This window comes from Colletotrichum navitas, assembly GCF_030913465.1.
Source record: "Colletotrichum navitas strain CBS 125086 chromosome Unknown LY79scaffold_15, whole genome shotgun sequence".
In the NCBI taxonomy this organism is placed as follows: Eukaryota; Fungi; Ascomycota; class Sordariomycetes; order Glomerellales; family Glomerellaceae; genus Colletotrichum; species Colletotrichum navitas.
The window spans coordinates 379,501-395,678 of NW_026850561.1; the positions used below are offsets into that span (position 1 = coordinate 379,501).

The following is a 16,178-nucleotide window of genomic DNA, read 5'->3' on the forward strand; positions in this document are numbered from 1 at the left end:
CAACATTAGCAATTCGCTTCAGTGTTCGCAGTCGTCAGTACAACAAAGGCCATCTTGTTTGTTCCCCGCGCCGGCTCCTCAATTCGCGTTTGCTCTGCCCGGTATTATCAAACTTTTCTTCTGGCCAATCTGTGCTCCAACGATCACGCAACCTTCACTGTAGCTGAGCCTAGTCATGAAATCAGGCACTATAGCGAGCAGCGCAGTAGCTGTGTCCGCTGCCCTTGTGGTAGGGGAGCTTTACTCGCAGTCAACAACATGCGTAAGTTGCCATCTCTCCCCCTCTTGCCAAGGTAACCATCTGATGGACCATTCGGGTCTCGATGTTGTAGTACTGACTATCAGTACATAGTGCTTAAATCTGAGTGTCATATCAGGATTGGCTGGCAAGGTTCTCTTTCCCGACTCGGCCGAGTACACGGACCGCATGGGCTCATATTGGTCCGTCAGCGCTGCTCTGAACCCGTGGTGTATTGCGCAGCCGTCAACTGCCGAGGATGTGTCTACCATCATCAAAACACTCGCCACTTTCAACTGCACGTTTGGCGTGCGTGGTGGGGGCCATGGGTCATTTGCGGGGTCCAACAGCGTCGAGGAGGGTGTCACAATCGACTTTGGTAATATGAATAGCACCATCTACAACAACAATACCAAGCTTGCCTCCATCCAGCCCGGTGGCCACTGGCAGACCGTATACGACACTCTTGCACCTCACGGCGTCGTCGTAACCGGTGGCCGTGCCGGGACTGTCGGCACTGGTGGTTTCATCACCGGCGGCGGTAACTCGCTTCACTCGGCATCTCACGGTTTTGCATGCGACACAGTCGCAAATTTCGAGGTTGTCCTCGCTGATGGCTCCGTTGTCAACGCCAATGCCACCTCGAACCCTGATCTGTGGCAAGGCTTTAAAGGCAGTGGCGCTAACCTTGGCCTTGTCACTCGCTTCGACATGCATGTCATCGACTTCCCGGACCCCTCAAAGCCTGTTGTCTGGGGTGGCAAGCTCTATTACGATTTAGAGTCTGGACCTCAAGTCATCGATGCCTTTGTTGAATTCACCGAAAATGTCCAAAAGGACGAAAACAGCTCTTCGATCGTTTATTGGGGGTATGTCCCCGCCAATGGTGGCTTGCTTCTCAATGCTGCTATTCAAAACACTCTGGCCGAGGTCGCCCCTCCTGTCTTTGATGGATACTATACTGCTGGCAACATCATTCGGGACACTACCAAAGTCGCTCTCATGTCAGTCGCTGCCAGTGAGCTTGGTTCTAACTCGCCTGGCGGCTTACGCAACGTGTGGTTCACCCTCGCCTTCGCCAACGATGCCCGCATCATGAACTATGCCGCCCAGAAATACTCGGCGTTGAACGAGGACCTGGAGAAGGCCGTTGGCGCCTCTGGCTTCAACACTCTTTGCATGTTTCAGCCCATTACGAAGTCGATTGTCGACAAAGGCGTTGCCAATGGTGGCAATATTCTCGGCTTGGAACATTACGTTGACAAAGGTAACGGCATCATGTTTCTCATCACGCTTGCTATCAATGGAGTTGACAACGAGACAATCGCCTTCTCTTACGTACAAGCCTTTGTGGAAGACGTTGAATCGCATGCTGCATCTCTGGACTTGGGCTGGGATTGGAAATTCCTTAATTATGCACACAAGTTGCAAGATGTCATTTCGTCCTACGGTGACCCTTCTATTGAAAAGCTAAGGGCTGCATCTGCTAAGTATGATCCGACAGGTGTTTTTCAGAACCTTCGTTCATCTGGCTTCTTTATTCCTCCTATGTAGATGGACATAATCAGTATTGTTGTTAATAGACACTGATACGTAGAGTGTAAGGCGTATCGCATCCAGAAAAAAATATGAGGCCTTCCCGTTGGGTTCTTTGTTCTTTGTTCGTATGTCGCGCATCTCTCCCTCGTGGTCTCGCTGAAGAACGATATCAACTGACTTGAATCGTTTTTGTGTATATCAACATAGTATCAGATGTAAAGTCAGAATATCAGCGTGTCTGGTATTTGCTCATTTTGTGGTCATTTATCATGCGCAAAAGGTTCAGTACAGCCTAAGAGCTTGTTCAGTCTAATTACAGTCTGCGCACCTAGTGCCATTAATACTAATTACTTTCCAACGACTGGAATCCTGCGCAGCTTACTGCTTGTAGCAAGGGAGGAGGATGGTATCGTGGATGGGTAAAAACAGATAGAAATCAAAGATGACATACTTTGAGAAATTAGCACGCTCCTGCTAGACATGCACATGAAAAACACCAAGACCAGTCGCAGCCGGTACAACACCAACCGACGGCGCAAACCCCTTCAACACTGCTAGCTGCAAGACCAGGGTTGCCATCCTGCGTCCCAATCGATGCCATGTGCTCTCCTGCCTTATAAGTACCGTACACAATCCCAGCTCCGGCGCCGGCGCCACCTAGTAGCCACCCGCTATTTTGCAACGTGTGCTGGAAGGCTTTGATAGCCTTCTCGGGGGTGATCTCGTGCAGCCTGTGGGACGGCATCTCGAGGCTCTCGGCGAACCAGTCGTAGTCCAAGGCACACCCGCCGGGCTTTTTGATGATGCAAGCAAAGTTCTTGAGGAGGTTTCGGCAGTCGTCGAACCCAAGCGCGTCCACTGAGAGTGCTTTGCGTGCGGCTTCCCATTCGGCGTTGACCTCCTCCTTGGTGAGAGTCGTCCAGCCAATCTGGCAGACGGTATAGTCTTGTGTGTGCCCCTTGTCCCGTGACTTGGTGAGCTCCAGCGTTCGCAGCCGGTTTCTCTCTTCTTTCAGTGACCATGGCACCACCTTGGCCTCGTACTCGCGCGGGGGTTCGAAGGTGCTGCCCGGTACTTTCTCTCGCGACGGAATGCCATCGGGTAGCCGAAGTATGTATCTGTTGCCGTGCGTGATGATAGCCCAGTGCAGTTGGCATCCGTCTTCGACGCGTCGAGAATACCACACCTGCTCGCCGGTCGCTGAGTCTTGTCCCTGCTTTTTCCGAAGCTGTACTCCCTCTTCTGTTTTCCTTCTCTGCTCCTCTTCTTGTCGTCTGGCTTTGACAGCCTCTTTATTGGCGAACATTGTGATGCCGTCGATCTTGTTCTTATCGCCGGAAGAGTAGATATAATGCAAAGGAGTAATATTCGGCGATGCGGGTTATTCTAGGGTTTCAACTGATGTGTTTTCGCTGGTTCCTCAGCACTATGATCTTTCTCATGGAGTTTTCAGCATGTATTGAATAATACTGGAATGCCAGACCTCCCCTGACGTCACATAACCTCAGCTTACGTCCAGTCAACTTTGCAGCGCCTAGCAGGTGGCTGCTTGGCCTTCATCTCTCATATCACGAAGCTGACTGAGGTTCTTCTGGTAAGAGACTACGTCTATTTACAACTCGTAGGGGCTAGTGTTTGCTATGTTGCTACCGAACCACTAGCGCTTATTACATCATTGCTAATTTGTCTAATGATTTATCTCGGAAGATCCCCTTCCGCATTCAGGTTGCTATTCTCCCGGGCGGTTTTTGTGGGACATGATTGTGGCATTCTGGCCAATGATTGAAGGCATCGTGGTGCTGCGCCAGACAAGCATGCTTGGTACCGTTTTCCAATCAGTCGATGGCTAGACTTTGAGGTGGTCAATCAGACAAGGGTCCCGGATCATTCACAAAATCGGAATCGAGTGCTTATGTTACCGGGTTCAGTACAGCGAAGTTGAAGCCTCAGGACGCTTGGTTATGCTTCTCCATTGTGCCAAGGAACACATGAACAGCCGCAAGGTCCCTACTGCAAAGGGCTGAACTATATAGGTAGTTGAGTTAAAGTGTCTGTGGTATGTGTAGTCAATGCAGTATGCTTGAAGGTTCCCGCTAGCGTGGAAGTATCGTGACCACTAACAAGTTGGTGACCACGTTGAATCTCCGAAAAAGAAAAGAAAATTCAGCTGCACGCGTCGTCACTAGGCTTTCTTTTTTAGTTTTTTTAGTTTTTCTTCTAAGACGACGTCGGTCGGCACTGGATGCACCGGCATAGACACCAAAGCGAGCCGACTTGAGACCGTTCCCCTATTCCGATGCGGAGCTCGGCCGGGAGACCCCCGGGGGCACTTCGGACCGGGATTGCTGTTGTAAGGGGAGCGTGGCTTTCCTCCCGGTACGGCTACTTCGTCATCTCTATGGGGCACTTTGGCATTGCGTCGCGTGTCAAAGGATGGCAGATCATGTTCTGTCGTCCATTGCCTCCCCGTACTCCGCTGAGCAGTCCCTGTTATGGATCCATCCGAGTAGATCATGTAGATTGTTCTGCTTATCCCGATCGCGGGTCCCCGAGACAGAAGACACGGTAGCGTACTGATTCGTCTCGGGTCAGTGGAATCCCACCTCAATGAATGCCAGCGAAGTTCCAGTTGTATCGAGTTGCTATGGAGTCATCCATGCCTTCCCCCCTCCGCCTCTTCTTTCTTTCAACTCTCGCGCCATCTCAAGACATCACCTGAACACCCAAGGGCCTGCCGACATGAGCAGCTGGAAGCTCGAACTTTCCAGTCGGGGTGCCAACTCCCCAGTCATGAAACCACTCTCGGGCTCGGCAAAGAGGTACAAGCTCAGTCTAACAACACTGACGTGTCCCGAATCGCTCCCGCGATTCTCTCAAGCCTTAGGATTGCAAAAGCCCCCCAAGAGAACGAGCCCACGCCCCAAATCTACCAAAAAAAGAAACTCGCCAATCAGCAGTGTGTACCGAGCCCGGGATGGGTGCTATATTGATCCTCTGCTATGTGTCTTATTGACAAATATCCGTGACGAGACGTCGCAGCAAACTCTGTTTTCCTCAAATCCCCTGTATCCATGACTTCCTTCAGGTACACACGACCATGAGCGACGACATCCCACCTCATTTGGACGCCTCCCTCCAGACGCGATGGTGGCATGTCAACTACGCAGCCAGGCACTCTGGTCTACAGCGCGCCGCCACCGGAATGGCACAAGTCCACCTATACATACTCCGCCGCCGGATCATGAAATCCATACCCACGGGCATGCCAAGCCAGAGGCGCAGCTTCTTTGCGCCAGCGGAGAAAGCGAGCCACGCAGCTCTCTGCATCCTTCTGTGACTTGGACGCTATGAACCGCGCGATTCGTGAGGGGGCTGAGGCACTGCACACGTGGGCGCCCTGCCCATCTCGCCCGCCGCTGTCACCCACGTGTGCGAAGGCAACCCCCCGAGCTGATGCTCCGCTGATCATTGCCCCCTACCCGTGAGAGCCGACGACTCAGGGTCGCTGACCGGGAGTGGCGATAAAGACGCAGCACGTCTCCGTTGCCAGATCGAGAAGGTCAATCGCCCAAGGGCCCGGCGTGGGTGCTCGCCGGGCCAAGCTCCGCGCCGCCCCACTGCTTCTTCTTCTCCTTGCGGAGCCAGAGTATGACGCCCACAGCGACCAGCAGCGTGCCGCCCATGCTCACGCCGACGCCCATGCCAACGATCGCCAAGCTCCCAACCCCCCCCTGTCCTCCGCCGCCGCCGCCGCCGCCGCCGCCGCTCCCATTGTCGTTGCTGCTGTTGCTGCCGTCTGACCCCGTGGGCGACGAGCTCGCGTTCGCCTGGCCCGGCGTGGCGGGGATCTTGCTCGTCACGCCCGGCATCGGCATCGACGTCTGCGTCGGCGAGGCCTGGGCGGCGCTCGGTTCGTACGTCTGCACGGCGGCGGCGTTGCCCGGCGTCGCGGGGATGAGGGGCCCGAAGACGGCCGTCGGCGTGCTGCAGCATCGCGTCTTCTCGGCCGCCGATTCACAGCAGAACTTTCCCGGCACGCCGTACCCCTGGCTGTCGCACTGCCACACCTGCACGCCGTTGAACCGGAAGTCGTAGGCCGTCCTGTTCGTTCGCGTGTCGGGGTCTGGGAAGGGGGGGAGGGGGGCGGTTGTCAGTCACATTCGCTTTTCATGATTTGCCCTTTTTTGTCTTCCTTCCCCCCCGTTTCTTATCTTTTGCCTGTCCTAGCCTCCTTGGCTTTTCGTTCTTCGTCGTCCTCCGTGTGCTAGCAAGGGATATAGACTTACTCAATACGCAGTTCTGTGGACAAACCGGGCTCTGCCACGTCGGGTCGGAGCACGTGCCCCGCGCGTACGCGACGCCCGTGTTGTTGGTCGTCTCCTCGAGCTTACACAGCCCGTTGCTCAAGCACGCGTTGACGCTGCCGCAGCACATGCTGACTTCAGCCGTGGGATCGCACGGCACATCCCGGGCCTGCACGCCGCCGGGGAAGAAGCACAGCTGTGCCTCGACCCGGGAACCAGCCGTGAACCTGCTGCCGCTGAGGAGAGCGAGCAGCACTGCCCGTGTCGTTGTTGTCTTCATAGCGATGCGTCTGCCGTCGGAATCAATATTCGGAGGACCGGAGGAGTGGATGTGAGATTGGAGGTGATGACAAGCCCAGAGTTCTCCTCCGAGCACTTGAAGAATCTGAATGTGTGGGAAGGGTTTGGTTGGTCATTTGAGTATGGTCGAGACCCAGGCAGGCTTTTTTCGGGATAGACAATCAGAGCAACAGTTGATCGACGTGTGCGGGAAGGTTCCGATGGTGTGAACAGGCGATGATTAAAGAACAAGCTCGAGGCTTAGTCCCCAAGCTGCTGTGAGTGGATGGAAGAGGGAGCAAATGGAGGGAAGAGAGAGCGGGTGGCGAAGGGGAGCAGGTGTGCCCGGCCTTCAGTGGTACAAGTTGATCATGAGGCGGCGATGTGATGCCGGACGAGCAATAGTAGAGGCCCAGGTTTGATGGGTAAGTAACGCTTTCCGGAGCTGCTACAACGCTTATATCCCCGCCCTCTGTATTCCAGGGAACTACGAACTGGTCCAATATAGCTGAGAGAGAACGGACGGCAATGATTTGTCAAACGAGGTGTGAGGCGTGACGGAGAGAGGCGGCCTGGCCAAGGAGTGAAACAGGGAACCTCAATCCTCCTCTGCTGGGGGATTAAGATTATCCTCGTAGCCAAAGTATGTGATGATAGAGAGGCAGGTGGGCGGTGATAGGATCAGCGCGATAAGAGTGAAACGGAGAGTCGGGGGGAGATCCCTCTTCTTCTTCCCTGCTTGAGGATCTTCATCGTGGATTCCGCTGATGGACGCAGTCAACACGTTGACATCTTGGAAAGAGAGAGATGAGTTGCAAGGAACGTCCGGAAACCTTTCCAAAGAGAAGAACGGCCATGTGGAAGAGCGGCGGCGCAGCCGTGCCTTATGAGAGAGGTCGCATATCCCAAAGCCACTCCCCTCCCCCCCTCCTCCTCCTCCTCCTCCTCCTCATCCAGGGACCTCGATCCTCTATACTGGCTCCCTTTCTGTCAGATCCATAATTCCCACGCTGTTTCTTCCTACAGCCTGGGGGTCCAGTGACCCCCAACGTTTGACACATTCATCCTGTCGTCTTTCAGGCCTTCTTCGACCTCTGGGGAAGTCCCTTGGCCGGAGGCGGGGGATTGCTCCCATGAACCAAGGCCTCTCACACCACTTCCCCTGCAGTGGTGCCCAGCGTCTCATCCCGAAAGCACGGTTGACTCGTCCCGTCCCAGAAAATACCCCCATGTCAACCTTCGCCCAGCAGGGCCAGCCACCATCGTCAATGCGCCTCGTGGGTGGCGGGCGATCTGCCACCTCAAGGGGTCCATGACTCGCCCGCAGTCGTCCACCCGGGGTATCTGCAGCATGGGGGAAGGGGGATAAAGCGAGTGAGAGAGAAGCAACATCTTTCTCTCTCGCCGCCGGGGCCTGGTTCTGGTTTCACATCGTCTGGTCGGTGTTTGCGACACCCTTCCTCTGCCCGTACGCGCGCTGTCTGGGGGAATCCAACGTTCCCTTTATTTTTCCGATATCTCTGCCCTCTTCTTCAGCCGCAGACAAGGGTCTGTCGTGGATACAGGCACGTTTGGAAGACGATTCACGCACGGATTCCAGAACAGACAATCATCTTGACCCTCGAGTTGCAACGCCACGGTGAACCCAACCGCTCCCTCCCCTTCCCCCTCGGAGTAGTCCTTAAGTGATGCCACCAACACCAACGTCACTACCGTGAACCCCGTCGAATCGATGACTTTGATGATTGTTAGCTCGGCCTTCGTTAACAGCCACAGAGTTCGCCTTACAGGGCCGTCGGGTCCACATCGTGCAAGGCCACCGCAGATTCTCGCGTATCGGCGGCTTTTGACATCATCCCCCTCGCTGGAGAAAGAGTTCCAAGGTTCACCAGTATAGGTTCAAGCCACACAAGATACACCCTCCCGTGTCATCCATGATGCCCAGCCAGGAACGTTCGAGCCCCCAGCCCTCTCTGCAACCTTGTGTGCTTTCCATCGCATCTGCATTGGCTTACTCGTGGGGTCTCGGAGAGAGTGAGAGAGAGAACTTACTCTATTATTGGTAGGCTCTGGGTATAATATAAAGGGAAATAGAAAAATGGTGTCTTGATTCCTTCCTTCCTTCCTTCCCTCCCTCCATCCCTCAAATGCTAGACTCGCCACCCGTCGGTTGCTGAAAGTCTGAATAACGGGCTGGAAGGAGAGAGACGAGCCAAGCGGCCGTCGCGTCGTGCATGTCTGTCGTCTAACTCATCTCAATAGCCCCTCGATGCCTTCTCTCTCATAATGAAGTCTTTGGTCTCTCATGTGCCAAATCATATCCTCCAGAACGCCGTCCATCATTGTCTTGTGTCGTCAACAGGATTTGCAGCAATTGCCGTCCATTCCCATCTTTCATCCCAACGGTGACTCCCGAGCGTCGAAGCGTGTCGCCGCCAGCCCCGTCAAGCATGTCCCCTGTCTAGAATCCCGTCTCACACAAACTCGCCTAGGCCGTCAGACGGTTCACGCCTCAATGTCATCCTCGTCGAGGGGTTCAACCCTGACCAAAATCTCCTCCAAGAGTCCTTCTAGGAAAGTGCCCACATCCCTTCCCATGCCAACGGGCTCCGCCTTGTCATAGTGATCAATCTCCTTGCACACATGGGCGAGCTTATATACAAGCTTGCGCAGTTTCTCGTGGGCCGCCTCCGCCCTCTGTTGCTTGGGAGTCACCTGGTTCATGGCGACAGTGCTAGACGAGCTCTGGTGGGGCCGGAAAACCTGTTGCAACCTGATTTGCCTCCTCTTCAGCGCCTCTTCGAGCGCAGGGAAGATGACATCGTTGAGCGCGTCGAGCTCTCCGTTCGGATTGGACGGCGCGGGCGCAGGGAACGCAGAAGGGGTCACCGGTTCCGGTGTGGGTATTTGCGTTTTGGAGGGCAGAGCATGAGTCTTGGCCAGAGGAGCCGGCACTTGCCCGGAGGGCTGGCGATATTGCTGCCCACCGGGCGGCTGGCTCGGTATCCTGGTCGGCGCTTGCTGCGGTTGCGGGTTTCCGCGGTATGGCGGAATCTCTGGGAGACTAATGGGCGTCACCTTGTTGCTGCTGTTGTTGTTGTTGTTGTTGTTGTTATGAGGCCGGGGCCCGTGAGGAGGCGGCCGCGGCGTCGTCTCCTGGGTCGGCGATTCCGCCGGCTGGATCACGGGGCCTAGACTCAGTAGGCCCATGTCCTTTTGCAGCTGAGCTTGCAGTTCGCGGTCGTAGTCCGGAGACTGACTGACGGGGACGGCAGGTGGAATCAGACGAGAAACGGGCCGCGGTGTCTCTGGGGCTCTCTGTATCTTTTCCGGCGACGTTGGAAGAGGTGCCTTGGCCGGCGGCTGGGTTACATTTGTCGCTACAGGCTTTCGTTGTGGCGATGCCTGGCGAGATGTCCCGGTGTTGGCGCTTGCTGCCTTGAGAGTATCCGAGGCTACGGCAAGTTCGCGGCTGAAATCGCGAATCTTGGTAGGGCTGTTGTCTCTTGACCGCTCGCCGTAATCATCCGCGTTCTCCAAGGACCTGGCGGCTCTAGCGTTGGTGGCTGATTCGTCCAGGGCGCCGAGTCCCGGTCGAGGAACAACACCAGCACGGTCCCCGACAAGCCTTACGGTGCCAAAGTCCCACATGTCCTCGTCAACCTGCTGGCGTTCATAGTACTCGTCGCCCCCTTGGTCGCTTTCGTCGTCGTCACCCTTGTGTGTCGCGGCCCACCGGGAGTGTCTTTCAATCAGCTCGGTAAGATAGCTCGTCTTCTTAGCGCGGCGTATAAAGGGGTGCTTCAGCAGATCCTTGGCTGTGGGCCGTTCCTTCGGGTCCCGTTGCAGGCACACCTCAACGAAATCCTTAAACGCCTTTGTAAAATTGCCCTCGAGGCGCGGTGGCGGGTTCTTGGGGATCAGAAAAAGCACCTTCATGGGGTGGATGTCAGCGTAGGGCGGCTCGCCGTTGGCAAGCTCCAGCGCGGTGATGCCGAGCGACCAGACGTCTGCTTTGTGATCGTAGCCCGACTGCTTGATGACCTCGGGCGCCATCCAGAAAGGAGTGCCGACAAAGGTGTTCTTCTTGGTCATGGTGGCAGAGAGCTGGCCGGAGACGCCAAAGTCGGCAAGCTTGACCTGGCCATTGGAGCTAAGCAGGACGTTCGCGGCTGGTAATAGTACGTCAGCATTTTCTCGACGAGACGAAGCGTCCTCGGCGCCCCGTTCTGGACTTACCCTTGACGTCGCGATGCAACTTCTTATCGGAGTGCAAGTAGTCGAGACCGAGAAGCAATTCGCGTATGATGATGGCAATGTAGTCTTCCCCAATCAGGCCCGGCTTCATCAGGTCTGCGCAGCTGCCTCCGGCGCAGAACTCCATTACAATCCATAGCTCGGCCCCCTTGGCGTAGGAGCCGTAGTATTTCGTGACATAGGGCGACTGCAGCTCGGACAGGATGGCGATCTCCTGGATGATGTCTTCGACCTCGTCTTCGGCGCTCTCTATGTCGATGATCTTGATGGCCACGGCATGGCCAGTGCGCCTATCAACTCTACATGGAGGGGGTGGTCAGCATTCTTTGATCAGACTAGCGTACGAGCTCCTCCCCCCAGCGTGGGATTGCTGATTGTTGCTTACCCTTTGTAGACCTTGCCAAAACTTCCTCCGCCTTGAGAAAACTGAGTGTCAGCGAACGTAGTAAGAGAGGTGTCCGGGGGGGCGGCGCATACCGATGCAGTACTCCTTCGTATAGAGCAGGCTTGGGTCAAGGGCCTCATTGCTCTCATCGGTACCTCTTTCGCGATCACCCATGTTTGCAGTATACAGAAGGCGCCGAGCTCAGCTTGGCGCTGTTTCGTAGGTTGAGCAATTGAAGAGGTAGTAGAATATGTCGTGGACAGAGTCGTTTGCGTGGTACGAGCGCAATGGCAGTATCGCGGGGGGACTCGTCAGCTATGTACGGTCGCTGTGGCGGTTCGTGGGTGCCTCCCGACGGTTCGTCTCTCGTGGCGCCGACAAGAGAGGCCGTCTGGGAAATTCGAGTGTAGTTTGGGGCAAGAAAGTCTCGCTTTCTCGTCTGGATTTGGACTTTGGACGAGGGTGGGGGGTGAGCAAGGAAGAGGTCGAAGAGGGGACCCCGGCGTTGGAGTTGAGCAAAGCGGCAGCAGGCAGTGGGGGGACAGCGGCGGGATGCGATTGTCGTCGTCGTTGTCGTCGTTATCGAGGTGGAATGGAGCGTGCCTACAAGAAGGGCCACAGACAGGATCCGTCCGTTATGATGTCGGTCGAGTACGCCGGAAGAAAAGGTAACCTGGAAAGAGAAAAGTTAGCCGGGCTGCTGCAGAGCGTCGGGCTGGGCCTAACGGTGATTAGGTCCCAAGGGAAGTGGGCGGCGGCAGTCGTACGTCGGTCGTGTCGTAGCTTTGCCTCTTGTCTCTGGGCCCCTTGTCTCTCGTTTTCTTCAAGGAGGCAGCAGAGGAATGGAATAGGTATCCCAATCCAAGTTCCAGGTTACAGCGCCGTCGGTGAGACACCGTAAAGCGGGCCAGTGGGATTCGCGTTCCTCGCAAATTGGGTGCACGTCTGGGTGTGCTTAGACAACGTCAATGCCCCAATTACACTAGGGAATCACCATGAAGCTAAACAAGCAGACGGAACTCCAAGGTAAGATGAGGTGGTCGCAGCCTAGGCCCAAGGGAAGGGATGGGGGGGCACCGAAAAAGAAACAAAGTGAGAATCGTGGGGTGCAATTGGCCAGCAGGGGAGTCTGTCCCGTCTCTGAGGTGTGTCCGTTGGTTGGGTTGTGTGCGCGACTTCAGCTAGCCTAGATCATCTGCGCAAGAGGTCGTGACGGAGACGGGAAGAAAGATGAGGGAGGGAAGCAGCTAGCTAAGTAAGTAAGGTACTTTGAGAAGAGAGAGACGGGCCGATGAATGAACATACACACGAGGCAGAGTGTGGGGTAATAGAGGCAGACCAGAACCAGACCAGACGAGACCAGACTAGACGAAATGGCACAAAGAAGGAGGCGCGCTTATTTTCTTGACCCGTTCCTGGAAAGCAAACTTATCGGGGCTGCTGCGACTTTTCCCCCGCAACTTCTGGTTCCAGACCGTTGTGAATGTTTTGTGTGCGCGTATGTATGTGTGTGTGCGTCCTCATTGGGCATTTCCCACCCAATGTTTACGGATACCAGATACAATGCGGACTCGGTACCTTGGGTGCGCAACCGAGGGGTCGGTTCACCAGCAACCGTTGTTGTTGCTGTTGATCTCGACTTTCCCCCACCCTAGGTGTTGATTTGCGCTCCTTGTCCAGTAAAACGTCAGCGACCCCCCGGCAGCCAAAACAACGGCTATCACAAGCGAGAGTGCACAGACCACCTCAAGGCTTATCCAATGCTTTGCACCTCCCAAAATTGTTCCCCCTCGTCCGCGGTGACACGGCCCCGTCCGGGAATCCGTCCGCAATGCTCGACTGAATGGCCACGCGACGCGCCACCGTCCCAACGGAGCTTAGTCTGCCCTTGCCGTGAAACGCCCATACCTTTCAGGTAAACGTCGTCGACGTTGTTATCCTCTGGACCCATGCCTCGCACATCCCCGGGAAGTGGAACAACGAGTCTGGGGATCGAGGCGCGCAACATGGACCGACTGTCCCCGGCCGGGGGCACTAACACCGACACCTGCATCAGCACCTGCACCAGTACATCTCTTGTTCACGTCTCACAAAACCATCATCACATACATCGATCGCCTTTCCCGTATTCGAGCTGTCTTGGCCTCCAGCGTCTATTGATGCCGTAATCGTCTACCCTTGGCTTGTCTTCCGAGGCACTCATCGGCCCCTTCTGCCCCTGTCTTAGCCGAACTGCATCCCTGCCCGCCCTCGATGGCCACCAGCCGATGCCGTCACATTGTCATGGTCATGGTATGCGTGAGTAATGAAAGAAGAAAACAAAGATCCCAAACGAACGAACCCTCGAAATCAATGGGGAAAGCCTCCTCCCCCCCGTGCTGTACCCCATCTGTTGGCCATGGCCGGCCCTCTCACTTCGGCCTTGGTGGGATGCATCTTTGCCCCCCTAAATCAAATGTCGTCTCTCTGCCGCCGCTCGCCCTCGCCACAAGACAAAGGAGCCCCTCAACTGAACCACTCATCGGGGTCTAGTCCTCGATGAACTCGATCATGACAGTTCCCTGCTTGAGCCCGGCCTCTAGGATGGTCTTTTCGAGCTCTTCAATCAAGTCCTGGCCCTGGGGCATGCGCTTTAGCTCAAACTCGATGCCGTCCTTGCCCTCCAGCGGCTCAGCCTTGAGCCACTCGTAAATGCGCCTGACCGGGTCGTCCAGGTTGAATCGCCGGATGACGCGTCCGGTAGGATGACGGAACTGTATCCGCGTCGTCGTGGCTGGGTTGTTCTCGGGCTCCGTGTGCGGCTTGTCGCTGGCAATCTTAGCCCAGATGCTCGGCGGCGCTGCCGCCTCCGCCGCAGCGCCTGCTGTCTCGCCCTTGGGAGACTCTGACTTGGTCAGCGCGTCAGGATCGACCACGCTTGGCGTGGGCTTGGAGCTGCTGCCGCCGTTGGACGCCGCGAGGCTGTTCTGCAACGCCATCTCGAGCATCTCCTCCTCCGTCATCCGGTCGACGTCGACCGTCTTGGGCCGCGGCGCCGCCTGGTCCACCACGGGGTTCTTGCTGTTGGCCGCCAAGCTGTAGCGGTCCAGGAACTCGGCCAGCTGGGCGTGGAACTCGGAGGCGCTGGGGAACGGCCGTCCGCTCCACACCTTGACCTGCTCTCCTGTCCTCGGGTCGATGATGGCAACGTGCGGGTAGTTATCGGGGTTCTCGTGTCCGCTGTGGTGGAAGTAAAAGTTGATGTATTGCTGCGCCGCCATGGCGCTTCTGTCGTACTGAAGAAAGATGAAGCTCTCCTCCAGCAGCTGGCGAACCGCCGCGTCCTTCCAAATGTCCCGATTCAGAGCCTGGCAGTTAAAGTCGCTCATGTCTTGGAGGTTGACCATTATCCACTTCTTCTCGTCTTTGCCCTCCTGCCTCGCTTCGTCCCAGTCCAGTCTGGACATGATGTCGTAGGGAGGTCGGAACAGTTCAGCGAGTCGCTGGGCACGGGCGCCGCCTTCGCTCGGAGCTGCCTGGGACGGTTGAGCAGGGGTCGGGCTGTCATCTTCCCAGATCGACAGGTTGTGGCTGAAAGGATTCCTAGAGCCGCCTGTAGCGTACAACGTCAGTAATGGGAGCCGTCGGCTCAACACCTCGCCAGGAACGTACCTCGGGCAGCAGCTCTGGCCGCCTCTCTCTGCCTCATCTGCGCCCGGATAATGGTGTCCATGTCCACGCCGTCATCGCCTTCGTAGCCTCCAACCAGCGTTTCTGTGGTTCTTGCAATGGGTGACCTGACGTCATCCTGACCACCGAGGACGCCGCCGCCACCAACACCGCCGGAGCCACCTCCGTATAGCTCCTCCTGTAGTCTCTTGGCCATGGCGGCGTCTTCCTCCTCCTGCGCGTTGCGGGCGATAGCCGCGACGTCAGAGTCGTCTTGTCCAAAGTTATCGTCCATGTCGTCGACCGTCATGGCAGTATCGCGGTCATCGTCGCTGTCGATGTGAATGACGCCACGGTCGTCTTGGCGTCCAACGTTGGGCCGGGTGCTAGCGGGCACTGGGGGCGCTGTTGACGAGGTGGCAGCAGGCACTGTGTTGAAGCTGTTCTGGATGTCGGGGCTCTCGAAGAAGAGCTGGATGGCCTGTTCGAGGTTGTTGTTTGCCATCTCCAGGAAGCCGCGTGCGGCCTCTGGACTGGCAGCCGTAATGGCGACGAAGTTAGAGATGTCCTCGTCCATGATGAGGGGCTGTGCTTGCCGAAAGCTGCAAGACGTTGGTGAGTAAAGTGTATCTGGCCTCGTGGGGAGTACTTCGTCGTACGAGGTAGAAGAGTGAAGCTCGAGGAGGTGTTTGAGTCTTTGGTTTCTTTTTTTGGTTTTTGGTTTTTTTCCCTTCTCCCGAGGTAGCGGTCAGAAAGATCCGTGGATGCAGGAAAGGCCCTGGCAGTCGATGGCACCTCTCTCTCCCTCTCTCTCTATCTCTCTCCTCTGCCCCACCTTGGCCCGCAAGTGCTAAAGTCCGGTGTGGGATGCAGGGTGCGAGCGAGGGGTAGTTATAGGTGCGTTTGTATTTTGTATGGTTTGTGCGATGACCTGTCCCTGAGTCGAGTTTACTGGGCACGTTGTCAGAAAAACAAATAAACGAAAAGAACAAAACGGGAGGGAAAAGTCCAAATAGAAAAAAAAAGGACGTTGGATAGCTTGAGGTAAGGCGTGTCGTTGAGGTGAATGAACAAGGTTGGTTGATTTTGCGCCACCGGTGATCTGAGATAGACACAGAATGGTGTGTTTGCGGGCTGGTCCCGGCGCGAAACAGGTGCCGGTGCAGGTGCAGGTGCAGGCGCAGGGCCGCTATCGAAGGCGCCAGCTCGGTGACGCAACCGGGCAAAGGTGGAATGATAATGCGATGCGGCGGTTGGCTGCGCCACGGTCACACGGGTGGGTTCTCGATCCGATTGTGGCTGGTGCAGCCCGCCTTGTCTCCCTACCTAGGTACCTAGGCAGGCAGGCAGGCACCTTACCTCCCTATACACCTCTCAGTTGTCAAGACCACATCCAGAGATGGGGCTTCTGACCTAGATATTCGACATCGATATACTTACGGTAGTTTCGGAATAACGTGTCGATTAGATTCGTGCTGACTCTCATAAGGTGACCTCTTGCTTCTTCCGCCATTCCCATCCCAATGAG

The 16,178-nt window shown here is 56.1% G+C and overlaps 6 protein-coding genes across 6 annotated transcripts; 2 read left to right on the forward strand and 4 right to left on the reverse strand.

The window, feature by feature from the left end:
- Positions 1–258: 258 nt before the first annotated feature.
- Positions 259–1,998, forward strand: LY79DRAFT_681099 (FAD binding domain-containing protein; the record flags this gene model as incomplete). Its single annotated transcript, XM_060564557.1, has 2 exons — positions 259–262; positions 378–1,998. The coding sequence occupies 2 exons, from the start codon at positions 259–261 to the stop codon at positions 1,790–1,792; spliced, it is 1,419 nt and encodes a 472-aa protein (XP_060416577.1). The 3' UTR covers positions 1,793–1,998.
- A 9-nt stretch (positions 1,999–2,007) lies between these two features.
- On the reverse strand, positions 2,008–3,378 carry LY79DRAFT_546755 (uncharacterized protein). Its single transcript, XM_060557259.1, has 2 exons — positions 2,229–3,378; positions 2,008–2,069 (listed from the first exon to the last, which is right to left on the reverse strand). Exon 1 carries the CDS (start codon positions 3,081–3,083, stop codon positions 2,238–2,240), a length of 846 nt encoding a protein of 281 aa, XP_060416578.1. The 5' UTR covers positions 3,084–3,378; the 3' UTR covers positions 2,008–2,069; positions 2,229–2,237.
- Positions 3,379–5,337: 1,959 nt separating this feature from the next.
- On the reverse strand, positions 5,338–6,361 carry LY79DRAFT_667946 (uncharacterized protein; the record flags this gene model as incomplete). The annotated part of the gene is made up of 2 exons (XM_060563455.1): positions 5,338–5,900; positions 6,064–6,361. The coding sequence occupies 2 exons, from the start codon at positions 6,359–6,361 to the stop codon at positions 5,338–5,340; spliced, it is 861 nt and encodes a 286-aa protein (XP_060416579.1).
- Positions 6,362–8,865: 2,504 nt separating this feature from the next.
- Positions 8,866–11,176, reverse strand: LY79DRAFT_667947 (kinase-like domain-containing protein; the record flags this gene model as incomplete). The annotated part of the gene is made up of 4 exons (XM_060563456.1): positions 8,866–10,532; positions 10,600–10,916; positions 11,003–11,033; positions 11,095–11,176. The coding sequence occupies 4 exons, from the start codon at positions 11,174–11,176 to the stop codon at positions 8,866–8,868; spliced, it is 2,097 nt and encodes a 698-aa protein (XP_060416580.1).
- LY79DRAFT_101799 (uncharacterized protein) lies at positions 11,054–12,290 on the forward strand. Its single transcript, XM_060550630.1, has one exon. It carries the CDS (start codon positions 11,253–11,255, stop codon positions 11,901–11,903), a length of 651 nt encoding a protein of 216 aa, XP_060416581.1. The 5' UTR covers positions 11,054–11,252; the 3' UTR covers positions 11,904–12,290.
- Positions 12,291–13,530: 1,240 nt separating this feature from the next.
- On the reverse strand, positions 13,531–15,227 carry LY79DRAFT_510764 (UBX domain-containing protein; the record flags this gene model as incomplete). The annotated part of the gene is made up of 2 exons (XM_060554190.1): positions 13,531–14,594; positions 14,654–15,227. 2 exons carry the CDS (start codon positions 15,225–15,227, stop codon positions 13,531–13,533), a joined length of 1,638 nt encoding a protein of 545 aa, XP_060416582.1.
- Positions 15,228–16,178: the final 951 nt, after the last annotated feature.

Bases quoted from the DNA above. Each gene is read 5' to 3' on its own strand.
- LY79DRAFT_546755 (XM_060557259.1), bottom strand. From the start codon at position 3,083: ATGTTCGCCAATAAAGAGGCTGTCAAAGCCAGACGACAAGAAGAGGAG.
- LY79DRAFT_101799 (XM_060550630.1), top strand. From the start codon at position 11,253: ATGTCGTGGACAGAGTCGTTTGCGTGGTACGAGCGCAATGGCAGTATC.